Source organism: Lycium barbarum, chromosome 9 (assembly GCF_019175385.1).
Source record: "Lycium barbarum isolate Lr01 chromosome 9, ASM1917538v2, whole genome shotgun sequence".
Lineage (NCBI taxonomy): Eukaryota > Viridiplantae > Streptophyta > Magnoliopsida > Solanales > Solanaceae > Lycium > Lycium barbarum.
This window is the reverse complement of record NC_083345.1, coordinates 117045626-117068043: the sequence shown is the minus strand read 5'-3', so window position 1 is coordinate 117068043 and position 22418 is coordinate 117045626. Positions and strand designations below refer to the sequence as shown.

Here is a 22418-nt window from a genome sequence, read left to right as displayed (position 1 = left end):
TATCCACTTTTCTCTCTTTATTCAAAATTAAGAGATATTGTTCCTTGATTTTCTTCAACTTTTGCTCCCTTATTTCATCCACTTTTCTCTCCCCATTCAAAATTAAGAGATATTGTTCCCTAATTTCTCTAACTTTTACTAGAAAAGTCCATTCTAATTGATAATTTTTATGTACAATGTTCAAACACCAGAAAACATATATGGATAATTTTTGTATGCAATATGTATAACTGTATAGATTCGTTATAATTTTTATATATGAAATATGTATAAAAATTGTATGTGTATTTTGATTATGATAAAGTACATATAAATTATATAAAATCTAATCAAAGTATGTATAAATTTTGAGAAAATATGTATAATAAATTTGTAATTGATACAGATTCCATACAAAGTTCATATACCAGAAAATAGATATGTATAAATTTTTGTATGCAATATGTATAACTGTATTAATTCGTTATAATTTTTATGTGTATAAAAGTTGTATGTATATTTTGAATATGGTAAAGTACATATAAATTGTATAAAATCTGATCAAAGTATGTATAGATTATGAGAAAGTATATATGCATAATAAGTTTTCTGATTGATACAAATCAGATTCCATAGACATTTCATACACATATCAGTTTTTAAAATTTTTAAGACTAATTCATATTGAATTTATTCGTATTTCATACACGCTGTGCCGCATATATCTAAAAAATGATAAATAGCAGATTCCATACACATTTCACACACATATTAGTTTTCAACATTTTGAAAACTACAGTTTATATAATTTATACATATTTCAATCACACAATGATCACACATATCTCAAAATGATATAAACCAATTTTTACATACAATTAATACACCTGTCAGTAATAAAAAATACTTTGTAATATTGGTTTGAAAATTTATACTAGGAGAGAAGATGAATTTTAGGTCTGTAAATGGTGTTTGTCATAGAGTGGAGAGAGAGAGAGAGAGAGAGATCTTTTAAAAAAGAAGAAGAAGTTGATGGGTAACTATCCTAAAATTAACCTCACATTTAAAATCAGAGTATCTTCCTTAAAAAAAAGCCCAAAATCGTGAGTATCCTTTAGGGCAATGCGCAGGATTGCCCTTCTTTTGGGGTGGTCTTTAAATTTTGCCCCTCATATTTGTGGTCTTTAATTGTTGCCTCTCAAATTGCTGGTCTTTAATTTTTTCCCTTCGCGTTGCAACCCTGAGCTTCGCGCAGAAATCATGAGGTTCTGGGTTCGAACCCCAGCTCAAGCATAAAAAAAAAATGGCAAGACAAGGCTTGGAGCGCGTATATGCCAAATCCGACATACACTTCTTAAGGAATAGCTATAGTTATGTCAGATCCGGCATAACTATAAGTTCCGCCTTATAAGGCAAAGTTTATGCCTTAAGGAAAAGTTTCACCTTAGGGTCATACTTTTAGTTATATCTTAATTAAAAGTATGCCCCATAAGGCGGAACTTTTCCTTAAGGCATAACTAAAAGTTTGCCTTATAAGGCAAAGTCTATGGCTCAAGGAAAAGTTTTTCCTTATGGGGTATACTTTTGGTTATGCCTTAACTATAAGTATGCCTCATAAGGCATACTAAACTATGTCTTAAGGAAAAGTTCTGCCTTATGGGGCAAACTTTTAGTTATGTCGGATTCGGCATAACTTTAGTTTTTCCTTAAGGTGTGTATGCCGGATCCGGCATACACGCCCTCCAGCCTTGCCTTGCGAAATTATCTTTTTATTTTATACCTGAGCGGGGGTTCGAACCCAAAACCTAAGGTATTCGCCCAACTTTCCAAGCGAAGGGCAAAACTTAAAGACCACAAATATGAAGGGAAAAATTTTAAGACCACAAATATGAGGGGCAAAATTTAAAGACCACCCCAAAAGAAGCGCAATCCGCGCAAGAAAATGTATCCATTAAGCCCAAATCTGGAATACTTTGTAATTTTGTTACTATGTTATGTAAATAAGGAAAAGCAATCTTATGTTTTGTAATATAGAGTCTTAAGTAGTATTATTAGGTCATTTTTCCTTAATTAATTATTAATATATATATATATATATATATATATATATATATATATATATATATATATATATATATATATATATATAATTTGGTTATTTGGTTGTTATATATCTTAATTAATTTTATTTTCGGTAAGCGCAAGAATTTTACCTTATTCCTCCGAAACGTAGTTAAGTAATAAAATAATAAAAATATATATTACTTAATTATAATTAGTTGATAAATATATGTATACATATAGTAGAAGACACATGTCATTTCAATATCAATTTATTATGCACATCAAGTATAAATAATTTAGTTGAGTTATTAATATTATAGATCCCTTCCCCCAATTCCCCATAAAAGGCAAGAAATCCGAAGCATCAAATCTCAAAGGAGATTTCAGTATGTACATAACTTTGTCATGTTTGTAACCAAAAAAAAGGTCATGTTCTTTGATAATTTAATTAAATTGTTAACGTTCTACGTGGATCACAATCTTTTTGCGTGTAATTGTCCAGTTTACGCATTATTCAACTTGCTTTTCTCAAAATTTAATTAATAATTTCTGAGTGTAAAAAAGTCAAACTGTATGTAACAAGAGCGATATGGAATATTTTCTTGTTGGCATATCTCGATTAGATTTTTAAACAACTGTCTTAAGCGTTATACATGTGAATAAGACAAGATCTGAGTGCACGCTAATTAAAGTACTTGCTTATTTAATTGCTTCGTTCAATTTGATTGTTAATTATTAAACTAGTTTAAAAATACTTAATGAATATATTAAGTGACCAGTAAGAGGTTGGATTACTTAATAGTATAGGGTTCACATTGTAGTTTGATTTAACTTAAATACTGATACATGCTTTTCCATATTATCGGTTTAGTTTAATTGATTATAAAAGCAATAGTTTATTTGATTATAAAAGCAATAGTTTATATTGTTTTCAAATTATCATATCAAACTTATTAATTACTACATATATATATATATATATATTGACGTATAAGTCATTTTAAACTTATAATATGAGAAAATTATACTCTGTTAGTGCACATAGTTAAACATTTTTAGTTTATGTTTGTTAAATAAATGAAAAAAGAGAATAGAATGGAAAATAAAGTAAAGGAAGATTTCAACTGAATGAATATAATATTATGTACCATGCATGTATTAAAATCCCCAACAAAGAGAATGACATACACGTGGTCGACATTTTCATTCGTTTTCTAGTGTTGCTCAAAATTCCTTTTTACTGGTCAATATCGTCTACTTGAATAAAAAAAACTCTCCACACTAAAAAGAAAATAAATGAGCTAAATTAACTATGGCATGTAGCACATGAACGTGGTCAAAACAGATATTTGATTAATTGATTGCTTAATACTTCGGTAAATGCAACGCATCGGTGGTTTATTAGCTTTAGAACATTTCAAGACACTATTCGTGGTTATGATATTACAATTATTTTTCTTATTTTATTTTCTTGTACAATTTTTTACACCTATATTTATTATTTATCACTAATAAGGATTGTAATCCGACTAATTTGTTCTTTCTAATATACTTAGAAGCGTCAATTGAGCGTGCTGAGTCGCATTTGAACTAAATTTGAACGGATTAAAATCTCTTAGTAAATAAATGAACGAGTCATTAACCCACGTAAATGTTACTTCGAACGAAATGAGCAATGGGTCATAGCTTTATCCACACAACTCTTACCAAGTTTATTTTTTTTTTATTTTTTTTTATAATTTATTAACTACCTAATAAAACTTTATCTTTTCTTTATTAAGCTATGTATAACATCTTTAATAGAAAAAAGTATTCTTAAAATATTTGGACAAGTTTTTTCATGGTTCAATTTAAGCTACATACTAGCCCAACTTTTAGATGGGTTGGAGTGGGCTAGTTCATAAATGAGCGGGTCATTTAACCCGCCCAAACTTGAGTGGCTTGAGCGGATCATATTTTTATGGGCTAATATCACTGCTAAAATACTCTCCGTTTAACTAGTTTTGTATTTTTTAAAAAGTTACATTCAAGTTTGAAAACAAATTTTAAATAGATTTCCAGCAAAGAAAAGTCGTAAAAAGGGATTCGTGCTCTTTGTTACAATAGGAAATAGCTTAATACATTATCCTTCAACTTGTGTAGTAAATTTTCATTCTAAATAAGAAAAAGCCTTTTCAAATATGTCCCCTTCATAAGAAAAAAAAAAAGAAGGAAAAAATAGTACTTCACCGTGGTCAAAATTTTAATTTGTTTTATTCCATTGCTCACAAATATTTTATTAGAATTGAAAAAGAAAGTGTAGACAGAATAAATTAAAATTGCGGGATAGCAGTTAGGAAGGCGCCAAGAATGGGCATTTTACTCCATTTATTTAGAACATTTATGGTATATGTATTATATTAAACAGTATCTTGAAAACATATTAAATAACATTGCACTAAACATTTTTAATTTTTACAAAGTTCTGACATTATATTATGCATTAGATGGACGCGCAATAAATGTTTCTCTATTTAGATCATGATCTTTCTTTGGTGTTTCAGATCAAGGATACCCAAAAAAAATCAGAAAAAGTTCAGGATCTCACGGTTAGAATGATTTGGTACTTAATTAAATTACTGATAAACATTAAAAAAAAAAAAGTAGAAATAACTATACTAATTTCGTTAAAGTCCTTGCCTGAAACTTCTTGAATTCCACTAATCTTGTATCAGAACATTTAATAACAAAGGATGCTAATTAATTAATAGTATTTCTCTATTTCGATCACGATCTTTTGGGTGTTTCAAATCGAGGACCCCCAATAATAATAATAATAATAATAATAATAATAATAATAATAATAATAATAATAATAAGATTCTAACAGCTAATTGATTAGATTATGATAATGAAATTCCAGAAGAAGAAGTGAGCATATATATATATATATATATATATATATATATTAATTTTCTTTTATTACGTAGGGGTAGGGAAAGGGAAAACGGAAAAGGGCCAAATATAGCCCTGTACTATCGGAAAAGGGTCAAATATATCATTCGTTATACTTTGGGTCCAAACATACCCTTGCCGTTATACTTTGGAGTCAAATATACCCTTCGTTATACTTTGAGTCCAAACATACCCTTGCCGTTATACTTTGGAGTCAAATATACCCTTCGTTATACTTTGGGTTCAACTATACCCCTCATTTTAACGGAGAGACACGTGTCATAATTTTATTGGTCTATTTAAATCATCCTCTAATTAATTAAAATTCAAACCCATAACCCAAAATCAAATTAGAAGACCCATATCCACGATATCCAATTAAAATAAAAGCTTGCTCCCTCCTCCTTCAGATTCCTCCATGGTTAGCTAAGAAGAACATCAACAACATGATTCAGAGATGTTAACTAGTCAATTCACTCTCTCAAATAGTACTGATCTTAGTTGTAGAAGTGAAATCACTCTCCCAAATTTTCTTCTAATTTGATGAACCCTGTTGAATATGCTCATAGGTTAAGAGCAGAATTGACTGAAATGGCAAAAACCCATCTTATTCAAAAGAAAATTCAAGTCCTAAATACTCCTCCACCATTAATTCCATTTTAATTCCATCGAATAATTCATCGGACAATATGGTCCTAAATCCAAGTGTTTTGGAGAATAATCACATGATTAATTGATTTACTAAAGTGTCGAATGTTGATAAGTCAAAGTACTCACTTCTGTCATTAATTTCAGTTAAACCTGAGAATTCACCCTTTGATCAGCAGATTGATATAATTTCCAGTTATGATTTCTCAGAATTGATACGGGGTATGGGTATGGGTCTTCTAACTAGATATCAAGTTATGAGTTGAATTTTAATTAATTAGGAGATGATTTAAATAGACCAATAGAACGATGACACGTGTCACTCCGTTAAAATGAGGGGTATATTTGGACCCAAAATATAACGAAGGGTATATTTGGCCCTAAAGTATAACGGCGAGGTATGTTTGGACCCAAAGTATAACGAATGGTATATTTGACCCTTTTCCAAAAGTACAAGGGTATATTTGGCCCTTTTCCGAAGGGAAAATGGGGAAGGGGATTACAATGTGGGGATTTAAATCCTCACCAATAAGGTGAGAATTCAGGTAGCCAACCAACTGAGTTATTAGATCCCTACAGTGAGCATATATAATGTTAACGGTTGCCTTTTTTTTTTTCTTCCAAAACTAAATTAATAAAATCTCATTTAAATCAGCAATGTCTAAAAAGATTTGCTTTTGAGATATTATAATTTTATTTCTCACTGACCCACAATCATCGAGTGCATAGAAGTAACAGCAGGTGATGATAATTTTAGTGGTGAAAGAACAAATAGAGGAGATAGGTAAAACTCGTTCACTATAAAAAAAAAAAAAAAAAAAAAAAGGTAATTTGCGGAGGTTGAAAGTTGCAATTTGCGGGAGTTTTAGCCTCCTCAAGCAATTAGTGGAGGCTAAAACCCTCGCAAACTGCAACTTTCAACCTCCGCAATGTTAGGGGCGCTGAGGTGGCATGCCACTTGGCATCCGCCTCATCAATGTCAGCGTCATGTAGGATTAGATGTCTACTTTGGACAACCTTAACGGATGAGGGGTATATTTAATACAATAGTATAAGAGCAGGGTATATTTAGACCCAGAGTTTAACGAGTGTTATAGTTAAACCTTTTTTCATAATACAGAGGTATATTTGGCCCTTTTCCAAATGTTATATAGGTTGGCTTTTAACTATGAAAATTAATGGGTTGGCTTCATTGTCAATTGAAAAAGAATTATTAGAAGAAATAGATTATAAAAGTTAACTAATAATTTTGCAAGTTTTAAAGAAAATTATATATGAAATTATTTTAAGACTGCCTTTATTAAAGTTTAGTTTTAAGCTACCAATTTCACTGAACATCGACCCTTGAATAATATATTATTCCATGGTTATTACAAAAATAATATTGGGGCATCACCGATTCAAACAGAACTTCTAGCACTAAGATAAGGATTTCAAATCGCATATGACTTAAAATTCATGCCACTTGAGATCAAGAGACATTCAACAAAGACAATTAACAAGAATACTCGACATATGACTATATTATTCATGATTGCAGGCAGGGGCGAATTTATGGTTAAAAATGGGTCATGTGAACACATGGTCACCCGATTAAACTCGGTATATTATGTATATAATCATTAAAATATATCTAATATTAACTGAAGAAACACATGGTAAAAAACAAGTCTCAGTGAAGCACTAGTTAAGTGATAAGTTTAATTCCTATAGGTTGTTGGATCGAACCTGACTAAATGCACTTTTGCGTCTTTTTTTATTTTTAAAATTTCTAAGCACCCTGATTGGAGGTGATTAATATTTTGCAACTTCACCTCCCCCTGGCGAAGCTAGCTTAGCTATTTACGAACAAAGAAGGAATGCACTTTTGTTAAACCTATTTCGGATAGTGTATGTAGTATTTATTTGGCCAGTCTTGGTAATTAAAATGCCTTAGAAGTATAACTATGGGTAGTAATATTTTGTTACAACGTTAATACTCCCTTTGTCCAAAATAAATGTCATTTTAGCAAAAGTTAAGCTCATTAAAAAATCAATAAATACAATATAGATTTTACAAAATTACCCCCATTTATCAGATGTTTTTTGAGAATTGAGCAATATTACATAGGACTACTTTTTTAATGCTAAAGGCATAGTTGGAAACACTTGCTAATTTTTGTCTTGAATTCCTAAGGTGATGCTTATTTTGGACAAATATGTTTGCTAAGTGGACACTTATTTTGGGACAGAGGCATGGGTGGAGCCACCTTAGGCGAAGGCTGGTCCGGTGAACATCCTTCACCGGAAAAACTACGTGGTGTACATAGGTTAGATGTTACTTGCTATTATGAGTATATATTTACTTTTGCACATCCTTAACACAAGTGAGAGAAAAATTTGTAAAGCCTTCGCAAAATTTCTAGTTACGTCACTGGGCTAAATAATATAATTATTCCAATTAAAAAAAAAACAGAGAGTTTATAAAAATTTGGGGCCACTCCATCCGTCCATCCAATTTCACAACATGAGGCTAACATGTCACTGCACGTCTGCACCAACTTTTTTATTTCAGTGAAAGCCCGCTTTGTAATGCAGATTTTTGGAATTGATTTCTACCTAATACACAGTATACACTGAGGGGCCGTTTGGTAGAAGGTATAAACTGAGATATTCCAACACTAATTTTTATATCATGTTTGGTAGAAGGTATAAATTTATCCTGAGATAAATTTATACCTTGTACCAAACATGGTACAAAAATTAGTGTTGGGATATCTCAGCTTATACCTTCTTAACCCACTTATACTGGGATTATTTTATACCATAATCTCAATAGATGAGATAAATTAGTCCCGAAATTATAATCCCAAGATAATTTCGACTATCTACCAAACGACCCCTAAGATCCAAAAAGTGATTACATAAAGGAGAGGCATAAAATCGTACCTCATTATTAGCTGTTACTTCCAAGAATGCACATGAAGACAAGAAAATTTCATAGTTAAATCTTTATTTATTTATTTATTTTCCATCTAATATTTGGTAGTATATTCATTTTGCCAACACGTGAAAGATATTCATAGCGACGAGAAGTCAACAAGTAAACAAAATCCACATATAAAGTCTGGACATTAATGCCTCCCTTTTATGTTTCCATGCATACAGACAAAACTAACACTACAAGAAATGTGATTTTTAGCTACGAAATTACTAGCTATGGTACGAAAGTCATCACTAATTGTCCATTTTTCGTGACGAAAATTATATTTCGTCTTTAAATACATAAGGCACATACTTTTAGTGACGAAATACAAAAAATCGTAGCAAAGTTTTGTCCCCTAAAATTTCTCACCAAAAAATGAGTTAGCGCCATTTATTAATTACTTTTGGCCACGAATTTAAAGTTATTAGTGACACGTTATTTTGTCATTAATGATGTACCCAATTTGTGACAAATCATTTTTTGTCCTAAAATTAGTTAAATTTTGAACACCAAAAACTTTCGTCACAAAAAATATAGTGATACAATAGCGACGAAATAGTATTTGTAGTTAATCATTGTAAACTTTAGCCACAAAATTTTGTATTTAATTGTGACCTTCAGTTTGTAACTAATAGTTGAAACAGTTAGTGACGATTACATTATTGTCACTATTTAACCTATAATTTAGTCACAACTAAATTTTGTCACTGAAAATACAATTTTCAAACAGTTACGACTTAAATTTTGTAGTTAAATAGTGCAATTATTGGCTACGAAAAATATTCGTAGTTATAAACTAAATGATCATCAATGATAGACATATCATTGATTTGATAAAATAAAAAATAGAGTTTTATCTGCAATAAACATGCAACACACAAGCGGATTGGTCCATTGAATAGGGTCTAGATTGCCAAATGTTGGATAATTAGGCCGAATTTTGAACCTTGCAATTGTAGCCAAATTCTATTTAACTCGCAACCCAAAATTATTTCAATCATAGCAATTAGTTGCCAGAATAGTCAATTTGTTTTAAATTAAAATCAATTTCTTGCACAATTAAACCGTATTCAAACATAATTTTGAAAAGCGACCAAATTGGAGTAAAATTGAGATTGAAGTATTTATCAAATTAATAATTAAACTTTTTGGACAAACAAAGATAAAATAAATACAATAAATAGATTAAATATATAGTAATAAGCTGTAAATAGTTATAAGTTAATCCCTCCGTCCTAATTTATGTGATATAATTTGACTAGACACGGAGTTTAAGAAAAAAATATTTTGAAACTTGTGGTCTAAAACAAGTCATAGATAATTGTGTGCCTGTAAATCATTTCATTAAGGGTGAAAGGAAAAATTTAAGTTAAATTATTTCTAAATATATAATTGTATCATTCTTTTAGGATAGACTAAAAAGAACAATGTATCACATAAATGGTGATAGAGGGAATAGTAATTTTAAATATGTATGTAATTAGACAATTCTTTTTTGAACTGATTTGTAATTTCTAAAGCATCAAATACATTTTGTACTTTAGGAAATAACATATAACTAATTTACATAAATAAAATTAATAGTTAAATTATATAAAGTATATACATAATATATATTTGGGTATTTTTCTCAACGAAATGGTAAAATAGTACAAAAAAATATGAAAAAAAAATTTTGGACTTTTATAATACTAATAATAAATAGATATTTCTACTCCGTTTGAAATTCAGGAAACTTAATAAATTAACTTAAGATGTGGAGCGTCAAAATTAGATGTCAACACATATATGGATAATTAATTTACGTTCAATACAAATATTTTGAACTTTTATTACGTTATATAGATGTTTTATATGTTCTAATTTCTAATTCATATCTGAAAAAATCAGTCTAATGATTCTTTTCGTATATTTTGAAATTTTTAATTATATATATATATATATATATATACTGTACAATTTTTGTAATGATCAGCGCACTCCACAACTCTAATGCCCAGTTATATTAAAAACGTGATAGTAAATCTATCGCTAATCCATTCCATTACAATAGATAAAATATATATTATATGAAACGTTTTACGATAATTTTTATTTGTGTTAGCTCTACCACATTATTTTGCATTATTATTATTTTTTCAAATAATTTGGCAATGATTACGTATATTGGTAAGAATTACTGCGAGAAACAATTTATCTCAATCATTTTGGTTACATTTATTTGAACCTTGCAATTGTAGCAAATTTTGTTTAACTCGTAGCCAAAATTATTCCAATCATAGCCGTTAGTTGCCAGAATAGTCAATTTATTGTAAGTTAAATCAATTTCATGCACAACAAATTCAAATATAATTTTAGAAATTGACCAAATTGAGTAAAATTGAGATTGAATTATGTATCAAATTAATTAATCAAATTTCTTGGACTAAACAAAGATAAAAATAAATACCATAAATAGATTAAATATACAGTAATAAGCTATAAATAGTTATAAGTTAGTAATTATAAATATGGGTGCAATTAGACAATTCCTTATTTTGAAATGATTTGTAATTTTCACAACATCAAATACATTTTGTACTTTAGGAAATAATATTTAATTAATTTACATAACAAAATTAATACTTAAAATATATACATAATATATTAAGGTATTTTTCCAAATGAAATGGGAAAATAGCACTAAAATAATGTGACAATATTTTTTTTGACTTTTATAATAATAATAAATAGATATTTTTACTATGCTTAAAATTTATGGAGCTTGATGAATTAACTTAAAATGTGGAGAGCTAATATATATATTCATACAATTTTTGTAATGATTGGCGCACTGCACATCTCTAATGACCAGTCATTTTAAAATTGAGATAGTAAATCCATCGCTAATCCATTATAGTATACAATTAATATATGAAAAGTTTTTACGATAGTTTTTTTTTTTTTCGAAGCTCTCTCACATAATTTTGCATTATTATTATTTTTCAAATTATTTGGCCATGATTCTTTCATTGTATCAATAAGAATAACTGTGAGGAATAATTTATGTCAATCATTTCGATTTAATTTATTTGAACCTTGCAATTGTAATCAAAATCTATTTAACTTGTAGTCAAAATTATTTCAACCATAGCCATTAGGTGGCAGAATAGTCAATTTGTTTGAAATTAAATCAATTTCTTGCACAATTAAACCAAATTCAAATATAACTTTGAAAATTGACCAATTTTAAGTAAAATTGAGACTAAATTATGTAAATTAATCAAACTTCTTCGATTGAAAAAATATAAAAATAAATACCGTAAATAGACTAAATATACAGTAATAAGCCGTAAATAGTTATAAGTTAGTAATTTTAAATGTGTGTATAACTAGATAATTCTTTATTTTGAAATGATTTATAATTTTCAAAACATCAAATACATTTTGTACTTTAGGAAATAATATGTAATTAATTTACATAAACAAAATTAATACTTAAATTATATAAAATATATATATAATATATATTAACGTATTTTATCAAATGAAATGGAAAAATAGCACCAAAATAATATGAAAAATATATTTGAATTTTATAAATAATAATAAATAGATATTTCTACTATGTTTAAAATTCATGAAGCTTAGTGCCTGTTTGGCCATGGGAATTATTCACTTTTTCCGAAATTTTTTTCCACTTTATTTGAACATCACCGTTTGGCCATAAAAATTTCAAATACAACTTGAATGTGTATTTGGACAACACCTAAAACCTTATTTTCAATTTTTTCACTTTCATTACATTTTAACAACCAAATGCAACTCCAACTTCAAAAGTTTCGAGAAATATTTAGTTTCTATAGCCAAACGCCTACTTAATTAATAAGTTAACTTAAATGTGGAGAGTCAAAATTGGATATCAACACATATATGCATAATTAATTTATGTTCAATAAAATATTTTGAAAAATGTTTTACGTCATATATTTTTATATGTTTTAATTTCTACTTCATAACTCAAACAATTATTCCATACAATTTTTGTAATGATAGACGCACTGCACATATCTAATTACCAGTTTTATTAAAATTGGGATACTAAATCTATCACTAATCCATAACTATAGATAATATTATTCATTAGATGAAAAGTTTTAAGATAATTTATTTGTCGTAGCACTATCACATAATTTTGCATTATTATTTTTTAAATAATTTACCATGATTCTATCACTGTATTGATAATAATTACACCGTGAACAATTTATCCTAATCATTTCTTATTTCATTTATTTGGGACTCTTCAGTATTAATGCTGCGCTCCAGATTTGGAGGGACGCTACCAATACCCGATGCCTTAAACTTACCCCATATTCATGCTACCATATTCCAATCATTTTTGTAAATATATGGGTCACACACACCTGGAATTTTAATTGCATTATTAAACTCGTAACTAGTCTATTTTAAATATAAAAATTTGTGGGTGCTTACAGTTAATATGTACATTTATCCTAAAATTAAGCCTGCTCATATGCATACATAATATCGATCATATACAAAATTGTTTTCAAAGTGTTTCACATCTTGTCCAAATAAAATTTGTGCAGTAAAAAGTGTTGAAATCATTCATAATACAAAATCAAAGATAGGAATATAATTTTAATATTTAATGAGAAGTCGTTTAAGTGAAGAAGTCACGAGTATGAGAATGTTACATTAAAATATTGGAGGGAAGATAAAATAACAAAAGTTAACTTTCAATAATGTTACCTTCCCTCCAATATTTTCATGTAAAATTCCTAGTGTCACCCATTCCCTCCCTGTAAACCACTAATAACTACCCACTAAGATAAACATGAAGTATTCAACTCTAATGCAAATACATAACCTCCCAAGAAAGAAGAATTCCCAACGTGTTAACCATCTTCATCGTGTCCTAGGAAGTGCGGGTTTTATGTTCTTATTGAGGTTGACCATAGAACAAAGGTCACTGTTACAAATCTTGAACTACATAAAATTCAAAAACATTTTTTTCTAACAAGGTTTTGTTGAAGAAAAAGTTGTTAAAATTCCTTTTTAATTTTATTTTCAGAACAAACGCCACCCAAGTGCAACACACGGTAAATTAATTTTCTGCTCTTTGATTTCTTCTTTTTCTATCAATTCATTTCTATTTCTCCAACTGATGGTCAATTTCCAGGTAAATCAACTCCGCTCTCCTTTAAAAAAAAATCCTCTCTCTTGTCACTTTAATATTCTCTTTGTAGGAGTTGAGTATTTGTTCACGTACAAGGAGCAATTATTGCACAGGATTTGCCAATTGTTCTTTTAATAAGGAGGTAAATTTTTAATAATACAGCGTAGATCTTGATAATTGAATTGTTACCGATTTCGTAGAGATGTTATTTTACTCGTTTTTATTATTTGCTTCACTAATTAAAGTTAGTTTTATGATTATAGTTTGAAGATATATTTTGCTAAAATCATGATAAGTATATATAAAGTTATTAGTATAATTTTCTTTTCACACAGGTACATGAAGGTATATCTACCAAAAAAAAGAAAGGAACATGAAGGTGCAAAAGTGCTTCATAAGTTTTTATATTACCGAGGCTGCAGTAGCACATGAGGAAGCAACACGTTGTGTCTTTTTCAATTTACCATTATTCATGTATTTCAATTAGACTTTTTACAATTGGATTTCACTTTATTTACTCAATGTTTGGACCGAGATGTCTCAGAATAATTATAGATGTTATTAGTAGTTGGTTTTGTATGAATTTTTGTGATGTGTTTATTTACATATTTAAATACTCCGCAGTATATAAAATAATTTTATCCTTGAAGATTTATATATTTTAAGACAATCCCTTTTGGTCACAAAAGTATCTATTTGCAGAAAGTAAATTGTATTGTACATTCTCATTCGTCTCAAATTGATTAAATTCAGTGAAAAAAGTAATTTATTCCAAAATGACCTTCATATTAATAACCTAATTATAATTAACTACAAATTAACTTAATATTTGATGACAATTGAAATTGTCACTAATTAAGATAACGTATAGTGACGAATTAGTTTTGTCCAAATAAGAAAAATCAACTACGAAATTGTTACCTTTCCTGGACAAACAAATCTGTCACTAATTTAATTATTTAGAGACGAAAATTTCCTTTCGTACACAAAACATATACCTTTTAGTGACGTAATCACATTATTTTAACTACAAATTATGCATAGCTTTAAAGACAATATGTATCGTCACTAATTAAAATTATAGTTAGTGACAAATTAGATTTGTCGGTAATAACCACCTTTTTAGCGACGTTACAGTGTTTTTAGCTACAAAACTTTTACGCTATTCATGACAAATAGGTTTGTCATAAATACTACGCATTTGGGGACGAAATTTTATTTTGTAGTTAATATAACTTATTCAACGACGAAACACTAAGTCGTCTTTGTATACTTTTAGCGACCCACTTTTAAGGACGAAAGGTTGACGATTTTCTTTTTGTCACGAAAGATTTTTTTGTGACGAAATATGACTTTTAAGTGACAAAACAATTCGTCACAAATAGTGAGATTTGTTGTAGTGTAACAATGAAAGTGAAACAGGCCAACGAGGGAAATAGTAGTAGTTTAATAACATGACTAGGTCAGCTTCTTCATTTGTGTAAAATATTATACATATGATCCATGTGAGAAATTGTTTAATCACTTCTAGATCTAAGTTCAGCTTCTTCATTGTACTTAAATACATATACAACTATATATTCACATACACTCTTCAAAAGGAGCTTGTATTATTTAAAAGTTGTCCCTTGCTTATGCTTTATCATAAACACCAAATATATCTTCATCATTGTCTCGGAAAATCAATGGGAAGAAAACCATGTTGTTCTAAAGAAGGTTTGAAGAAAGGTGCATGGACTACAAACGAGGATATGATTCTTACTGAATATGTCAAGGAACATGGAGAAGGCACTGGATGGAGATCTCTTCCTAAGAAAGCTGGTAAAGTATCTCTTTTTTTTTTTTTTTGACTCTTTGATTCTTTGACTTGCATATAGTGGCCAATCTAAATTTAGACATTGTGAATTCTGAATCGTCAAACACCATATGGAATTTGACCCCAAAAAACTGAGTTCTGCTGAACCTGCAAGCTAAGTGGTTGAATCCATTACCATTTTGCATATATAAGAATGAAAAAGAGAAGAAAAAATGTACTATGTACTTTTTGATTCTTGTAAAAAGTTTTGATTTGATTTCACACAATTAGCGCAACTTAACAGGTTATAGTAGATTATTAATTAACTTAGTACTTTATTTTTCAACTTACAGTATCTGACTTGCTATTGTGAGATACTTCATGTTTATCTAAAAAGACTTACACATTTCAGCGTGCACATAACTTAAACTCGTATTTTCATATTCAGGGCTACTCAGATGTGGAAAGAGTTGCAGATTAAGATGGGTGAACTATCTTAAGCCAGGGCTCAAGAGAGGTAGCTTTACACCTGAAGAAGAAGATCTTATTGTTCGACTTTATACTCTTTTGGGTAGTCGGTGGTCCCTTATTGCTGGAAGAATACCTGGTAGAACAGACAATGACATCAAGAATTATTGGAACACACATCTTCTCAAGAAACTCAAAGCTCAAGGAAATGAGCCAAGAAGACAATCTCTTGCAAGCCACAGTAGAAGAAGAACTAAGGAGAAAGCAAATGCCTCTTCCCAAACTTACAATAAAAATGACGATGAAAAGAAGAAGAGGAGGAAGAAGAAGAAGGGAAAAATTACAGAAAATGGTAGTAACATTGAAGAGAGAGAACAAATAGCTAAGAAGACAGAAGAGCAGTGGCATACGCAGGATTCTGTGCAAGCAGTGGCAGCTAATAATCACAATTTTACAAGTAAGTGGAATTGGGTCTCAAAATGTATTAGTTTTAAGGTAATTGTGTAACTGTGACAAAAAAATAAAAAAGAGGCTTTTAACAACACCACATATGCTCTCAAACGACAATTTATTGTCGCAAAAATCTTCATTGGTAACTAGTTATTGGACGGTGTAACCTAAAACGCTAAAGGCTTTACTGGCCATTATATTGAATGTTGGTAAAGATCCTTACCAGATACATATATATAATTTAAAAAAATATATATTATTTACACATTAAATAAGGAATTTATTTTACGAAGTGTTGTCGGATGGCACTCCTTGCTGACCACATGGTTCTTTTTCAGGTTCTTCTAGTAGTCAAGATGTAACAAGCAGTGCAGCCTCTACTAGTGAAGTAAATCTTGAAGAAAATGACAACATTGGAATTTATGAGAAATTTCAGGTGATAGATGAATTACTCCTGGATGATAATTGCCTTCTTTCACTTAATCAATGCACAGAGTTCAATACTGAAAGCCAGATGATGTTGAACGAGATTTATCAAGAGTATTTTCAGCTTGTTTCCGAAAATTCATATCATATTAAATAAAGATCATGTAGATTCTTTTGTCTGCTTTAGTCCAGATGGCCTTTGAGAAGCCAATGAGACATGTATATTTATTTATCCAATAAATAAATTTGTCTAGGCATTTGGTGTCACCTATATGGTCCTTTTACTTGTATTATGATTATACTAAGGCGTAACAGATATACATAGATAATGTAAATAAAATTTTACTCCCTCCGTTCACTTTTACTTGTCCACTAATATGAATTTTGCACACCCCTTAAGAAATAATAAATAAAGTGCATAATTTACCATGATATCCATATTAATTGGTGTATAGTTTTGTTTGACTTGAAAAAATGATTTGGAATGAGTAATTAATGCTAAAGATAAAATAGAAAAAAAAATATTTTTCTCTTTAAATGTCAAAGTGGACAAGTAAAAGTGAAAATTTATTTGTAATACAAAACAAGTAAAAGTGAAAATTTATTTTTAATACAGGACAAGTAAAAGTGAATGGACGGAGTACATATCTAGTTACTCAAAAGATATTTATAGTAACTCTTCATAAAAAGTAAGATTTATTATTTTGAAAACAAGGTAGATTACTGCTACAATAGGTAAAATGACTTCATGATGCTCACCATCTCATCTTTTCATCTGAAAATACGCTCAGTAATAGTGTATTGATCACAATGTTATTGGGCTAAAATAACACAAAGATACTCTTAATATGGTGTGATGTTATCCGCTTTGGGACAAATTGATAAGAATCGGATCCCTTGAATAAAACACAAAAATAATGCGGAATCGATACTACGAATTAAAGACGGAATTTAAAGATATGCGAAATTCGAGAAATAAAAATCCCCAAATTCAAGGTTAAGTGCTAAGAATCCTAATTGATCTCAATAATCAAAATTTACGAATTAAGACTAATTATGATACTAATAGAGTTAATTTAAAAACTTAGATCAAAAGCTGATCTAGACCCCTATTTCGAAGAAATTAGAGACAATAATTAGTAATAACTAATACCTTCTTAAGTTTACGAATAAGAATCAAGGATATGAAGTACGAATTAATCTTACCTCGTAGAAGAATGTTAACTCTCAAATAATAATAATAATAATGTTTTCTAATGAAAATAACAAAATTCACCTCTATATATAGGGGGGAAAGTATCCCAAATAACATGAGATTCGAATCATACTTTTATGGAAATAATAAATATTAGTAAACCATAATTAGAAAACCTTTAAACGGAAAACATATAAAAATAATATCAAAATTCTTCCCAAAACTAGTAAACAAAAAAGGAAAGAAAGACTGCATCCAAGATCACACTTTCAATTGAGGAGACTTGGAATGACTTTTCAGCCCACATTTTGGGCTTGAATTGCAGCCACTAAACAACTCTTTTTTGGGCTTGAATTGCTACTACCAAAGACGTGACTCGTGAGTTGCAGCCCATTTTTGGGCAGAATTTCAGCTCCTTTGTGGGCTTGATTTTCAGCTCTTTGGGGCTCCATGTGAGCCCCAATCTTTCTCCTCCTGGGGTTAGAGTTGAATCATGAAATATGTGTAGCACATAGTCATTCTTCTTCAAAATTCTTGGACTTGTTCTTGGGCTCATCTTTCACGACAACCATTTTCTTGATTTTTCATTGAAGTCTGTCAACCTTTAATGGAAGTATGTCACCATAGATGTTATTATCACATCATTAAGAGTATATATCCAACACCTTATAAGTAGTTTCTCATTCTTTTCTACTTTCCATGTGGAATTTTGTTCACTCACCACCCAACAATCTCCCTCTTGAACTAAGTTCCACATAACCCATCACCATTTATGGGCTAATTTAGAGATTAACTGTGTGCCACCCACATCAACCAAATATTTTTTAATTAATTGCTTTTTGGTGTATCGCCTTTGAAGTTATGACTAAAGGTAGCAAACCGGCCCGTAGATGGGTAAAGGCACAACGTGACCCATGCCATCACTCCCCATCTCCATATTCATCTTGCCGAACTATTGACTCTTATACCAATTATAAACAACCGAGAGATTCTCTTAACATGATTTTGCAAAGCTTATCAAGTACTATATGTTTCCCAAAAGAATCTCATCTTTTGATAAATCAAACTAACAAACAATATACACCGCCCATAATAATTATATCAAGATTAATAAGTCCATTTAATTGACTGGGGAGTTCTTTTTACATAGTTAGTATAAAATCACTTCTCTCTACTATTTAATACATACAAAATATATCAGGACAAGATATATTCCTACAATCAAGATAAATTATATGTAATCTTATGTTACATCATACCAATGACTTGTCAAATTTCCATCTTAGATTGTGAACATACAACTTTTTATACTTATAGAAACCAATTATGATATTTATTGGTGTATAAGTTAAAACTCTATACACTGAATCATTTATTATATATATATATACAAATCATCCGAATACTAACGTAAAAACGAGTAATACAGAGAAGAGAAGGTAAAACCCTGTAACACAACTTCTCTTATTGTGTTTCTAGTTCTCATAGCATGACATATTGGGATGAAATATTTGGAGGTAAGGTCATTGATGAAGATGCTTGGTTGACGGAAGTCTCTTATGGCTCATATTTTTGGTCTTGTCGTGACCTGGCATCTTGGAAGTGTGAATATGAATATGGGAGTAAGGATTGGTATTGTGACGAATATTATTGATTAAGGGAATATGCGGAACGACTTTGTTTTCTAACAAAGTTTGTGAATGGTTAATCTAAGAAGAGAGTTGATCTTGCACAAGAAATTGACATGTTTGGCTCAGCTATGCACAACTTGGATGCTACGTGTAACACCCAACAATTTAGTGATGAGTTGTGTAAAGCTGAAACAGATCTTCTAGGCCAAATTGAGGAGCTAAAAACAGAATACCAATCATTAGACCATATTTTTCTTGATGGTGCCAATGTTGAGAAGAGTGCTCTAGAGTCATGTGAGGGAGTAGATAACATTCCTTTTGGATATTTGTGTGTGTGTATACATGGGGATGTAAATAGTAGTACAATTGATAAATTAGGGTGCATTAGACCTCATTCCAATCATTTTTCCACATTGTGTTTAGATAGTAAGATGGTAGTTGAGCCATCTGAGTCTATGGGGGAGTCAAAAGGTGAGGATGAGAGTGCCTATATTCTTGAATTTGTTGTGCTAAAGATGAAAATTACATTCCTCATCTAAAGGCCGAGAAGTGCAGAGTGAAAAATTTATTACTTGTCCTAGTTATCTTTGTACCCCCACTAAAGGAGCATAGCCGCAGACTGGATGCCCTGTTAGGGGTACAATTCATAAGTTCACGGTGGAGGAAAAAGTTGGTTCGCGTCGTGTCGCGACGTTAAATCAAGCGCTTGTTGGGAGGCAACCCAGCTTGTATTTTATTTTTATTTTATAGTGTCACGTTTGTTTTGTTTTTATTTGCAGATTTGGGGAAGTCTGAGTACCCGGAGTTGAAGCTAAGGAGCATGTTTAGGCTTAAGTGTGGGGTCGTCTCGACCCCTAATGTTGAGGATTATGCTGCTAGCTAGGCCCTAGAGGGTCTCAGGGAGTATATCTCACTCTTGTTTTAATTTTTTTTCCTTGCTGTACATGCATTGAGGACAATGCATATTTTTAAGTGTGGGGTGGGGTACTTTCGATTTTTGAGGTCAAGGATGATTATGCCATAGGATTTGTTTTTCTTAGCCTTATATAAAAAAAAATTAGAAAACCAAGAAAAAATTCAAAAAGATTTTATTTTTCTTTTGTATATTTTTTTTCTCATTAGCGGCATAGATCATCCACCCCTTGGGTTTCTTATGGCCTCGGCTCTTTCCCGAGGGGGGGCCTTTGAACCGAATAATTTTTTATTCTTTTAGGAGTAGTAAAAGAGGGAGAAGAAAGACCTTTACTTTTTTTATACTAGCATACTTAGGCCTGAGCTTGAGTAGTACCTTCCTGTGAGTGTTTGAGTAATGAAAAAGATAGCAGACGTTCTGACACCTACACTCATGGTTGTGACTCTGTGTATAGCTTATTCTTATTTTGTAGTTCGTCATGATCTTATCTGACCCAGAGTAGAATTGATCCATCTTGATTGATACTTGTGCCATGTGTGGTAAGAATTTTCTTGCATTTATTTTCATGTTTTGCATCTTAGTCTAGAACTTGCCTGCATGTTATTGAAGTGAAATAAAAAGTGTTGCTCTGTTTAGAAGATAATAATAGGCCTTCTTTGATATGTCTTATAAATTTTTAACCTTTTCAGAAATTGTACCACTAGTTAGCCCTTTGAGCCTGTAGCCTTTCATTTGTGAGCCTTATTTTTGCCTTGATCTTTTGTTTGAATCCCTAGTTTTTGCACCTTGCTTCCTTGAGCACTGCAACTTAGACTGTGATAATAATTGTGAAATCTGAAGAAAGGGATGGTCAAGTGAAAAATGGCGACCAACAATAGCTGCAAAGTGATGAAAAGACCCTCTTATAAAGAATGTGACATGAAAATAAATGAGAAAAAAATTGCTAAAGAAAAATATGATTGAAACATTCTTGATATGAGGGAAATACTTGTGAAATAATTGATGAAGAGAGGGCTAAAAAATAATGTGAAGAGATGAAAATATTGGGTGATGAATTCTAAAAGTGCAAGTGCTTAGGGAAGTGTAAGTCACTATTATATAATTTTCCTACCCGCCCCCTAGCCAACATTACAACCCGTTAAAGTCCTATTTGATTCTATTCGAACATACTTAATTAGTAGAGATGTACATAATGGGCAAGCTTATGGTTCTTTGTGCATGCATGTGAATTTCTTTGTGAGTGCGAGAGTTGTGCTTTGATGCTAAGTGCTTAAATTGCATTCGATTCTTTGATTTGAGTGTGTGGACTATTTCTTCTTGTGAGGGTGACAACGTCCAAATTCACTCCTCAAAGAGAAAGTGTACACGATCGTATGCAATATAATTTACCCAACTATGAGTCGGGCTCAAATACACAGGGAATAATATAAAGGTGGTTGAGAAAGTAAAGGATTTATCACCAACTAAGCTAAGCCAAACACTTTTTCAATAATTGATTTTGAGAAAATTATAACTGATGCGAAAATATAAACTAATCTAAAAAGCGGATAAAATGATCAATGGCCACAAGCATGGATATAAGGGAAATTACTCTCAAGTAACGATCCAATGTATTTTACAATTTTACAACTAAAAGCGAGTGTATGTTAATAGATAATGATTTCTAAAATCTCATTGAAAGTCTTCTAACCAAATCAATGAATTTCACTCTAAGCTTTTCCAAGCCTTAGAGTGTGATATTAAGCACAATCAATTTAATCTCAAGTTA

The 22418-nt window shown here is 30.4% G+C and overlaps 1 protein-coding gene across 1 annotated transcript; it reads left to right on the top strand.

Moving 5' to 3' along the window:
• Positions 1–15232: 15232 nt before the first annotated feature.
• Positions 15233–17208, top strand: LOC132612198 (MYB-like transcription factor 4). Its single transcript, XM_060326518.1, has 3 exons — positions 15233–15593; positions 16016–16492; positions 16824–17208. The coding sequence occupies exons 1-3, from the start codon at positions 15269–15271 to the stop codon at positions 17066–17068; spliced, it is 1047 nt and encodes a 348-aa protein (XP_060182501.1). The 5' UTR covers positions 15233–15268; the 3' UTR covers positions 17069–17208.
• The last annotated feature ends 5210 nt before the right edge of the window (positions 17209–22418 follow it).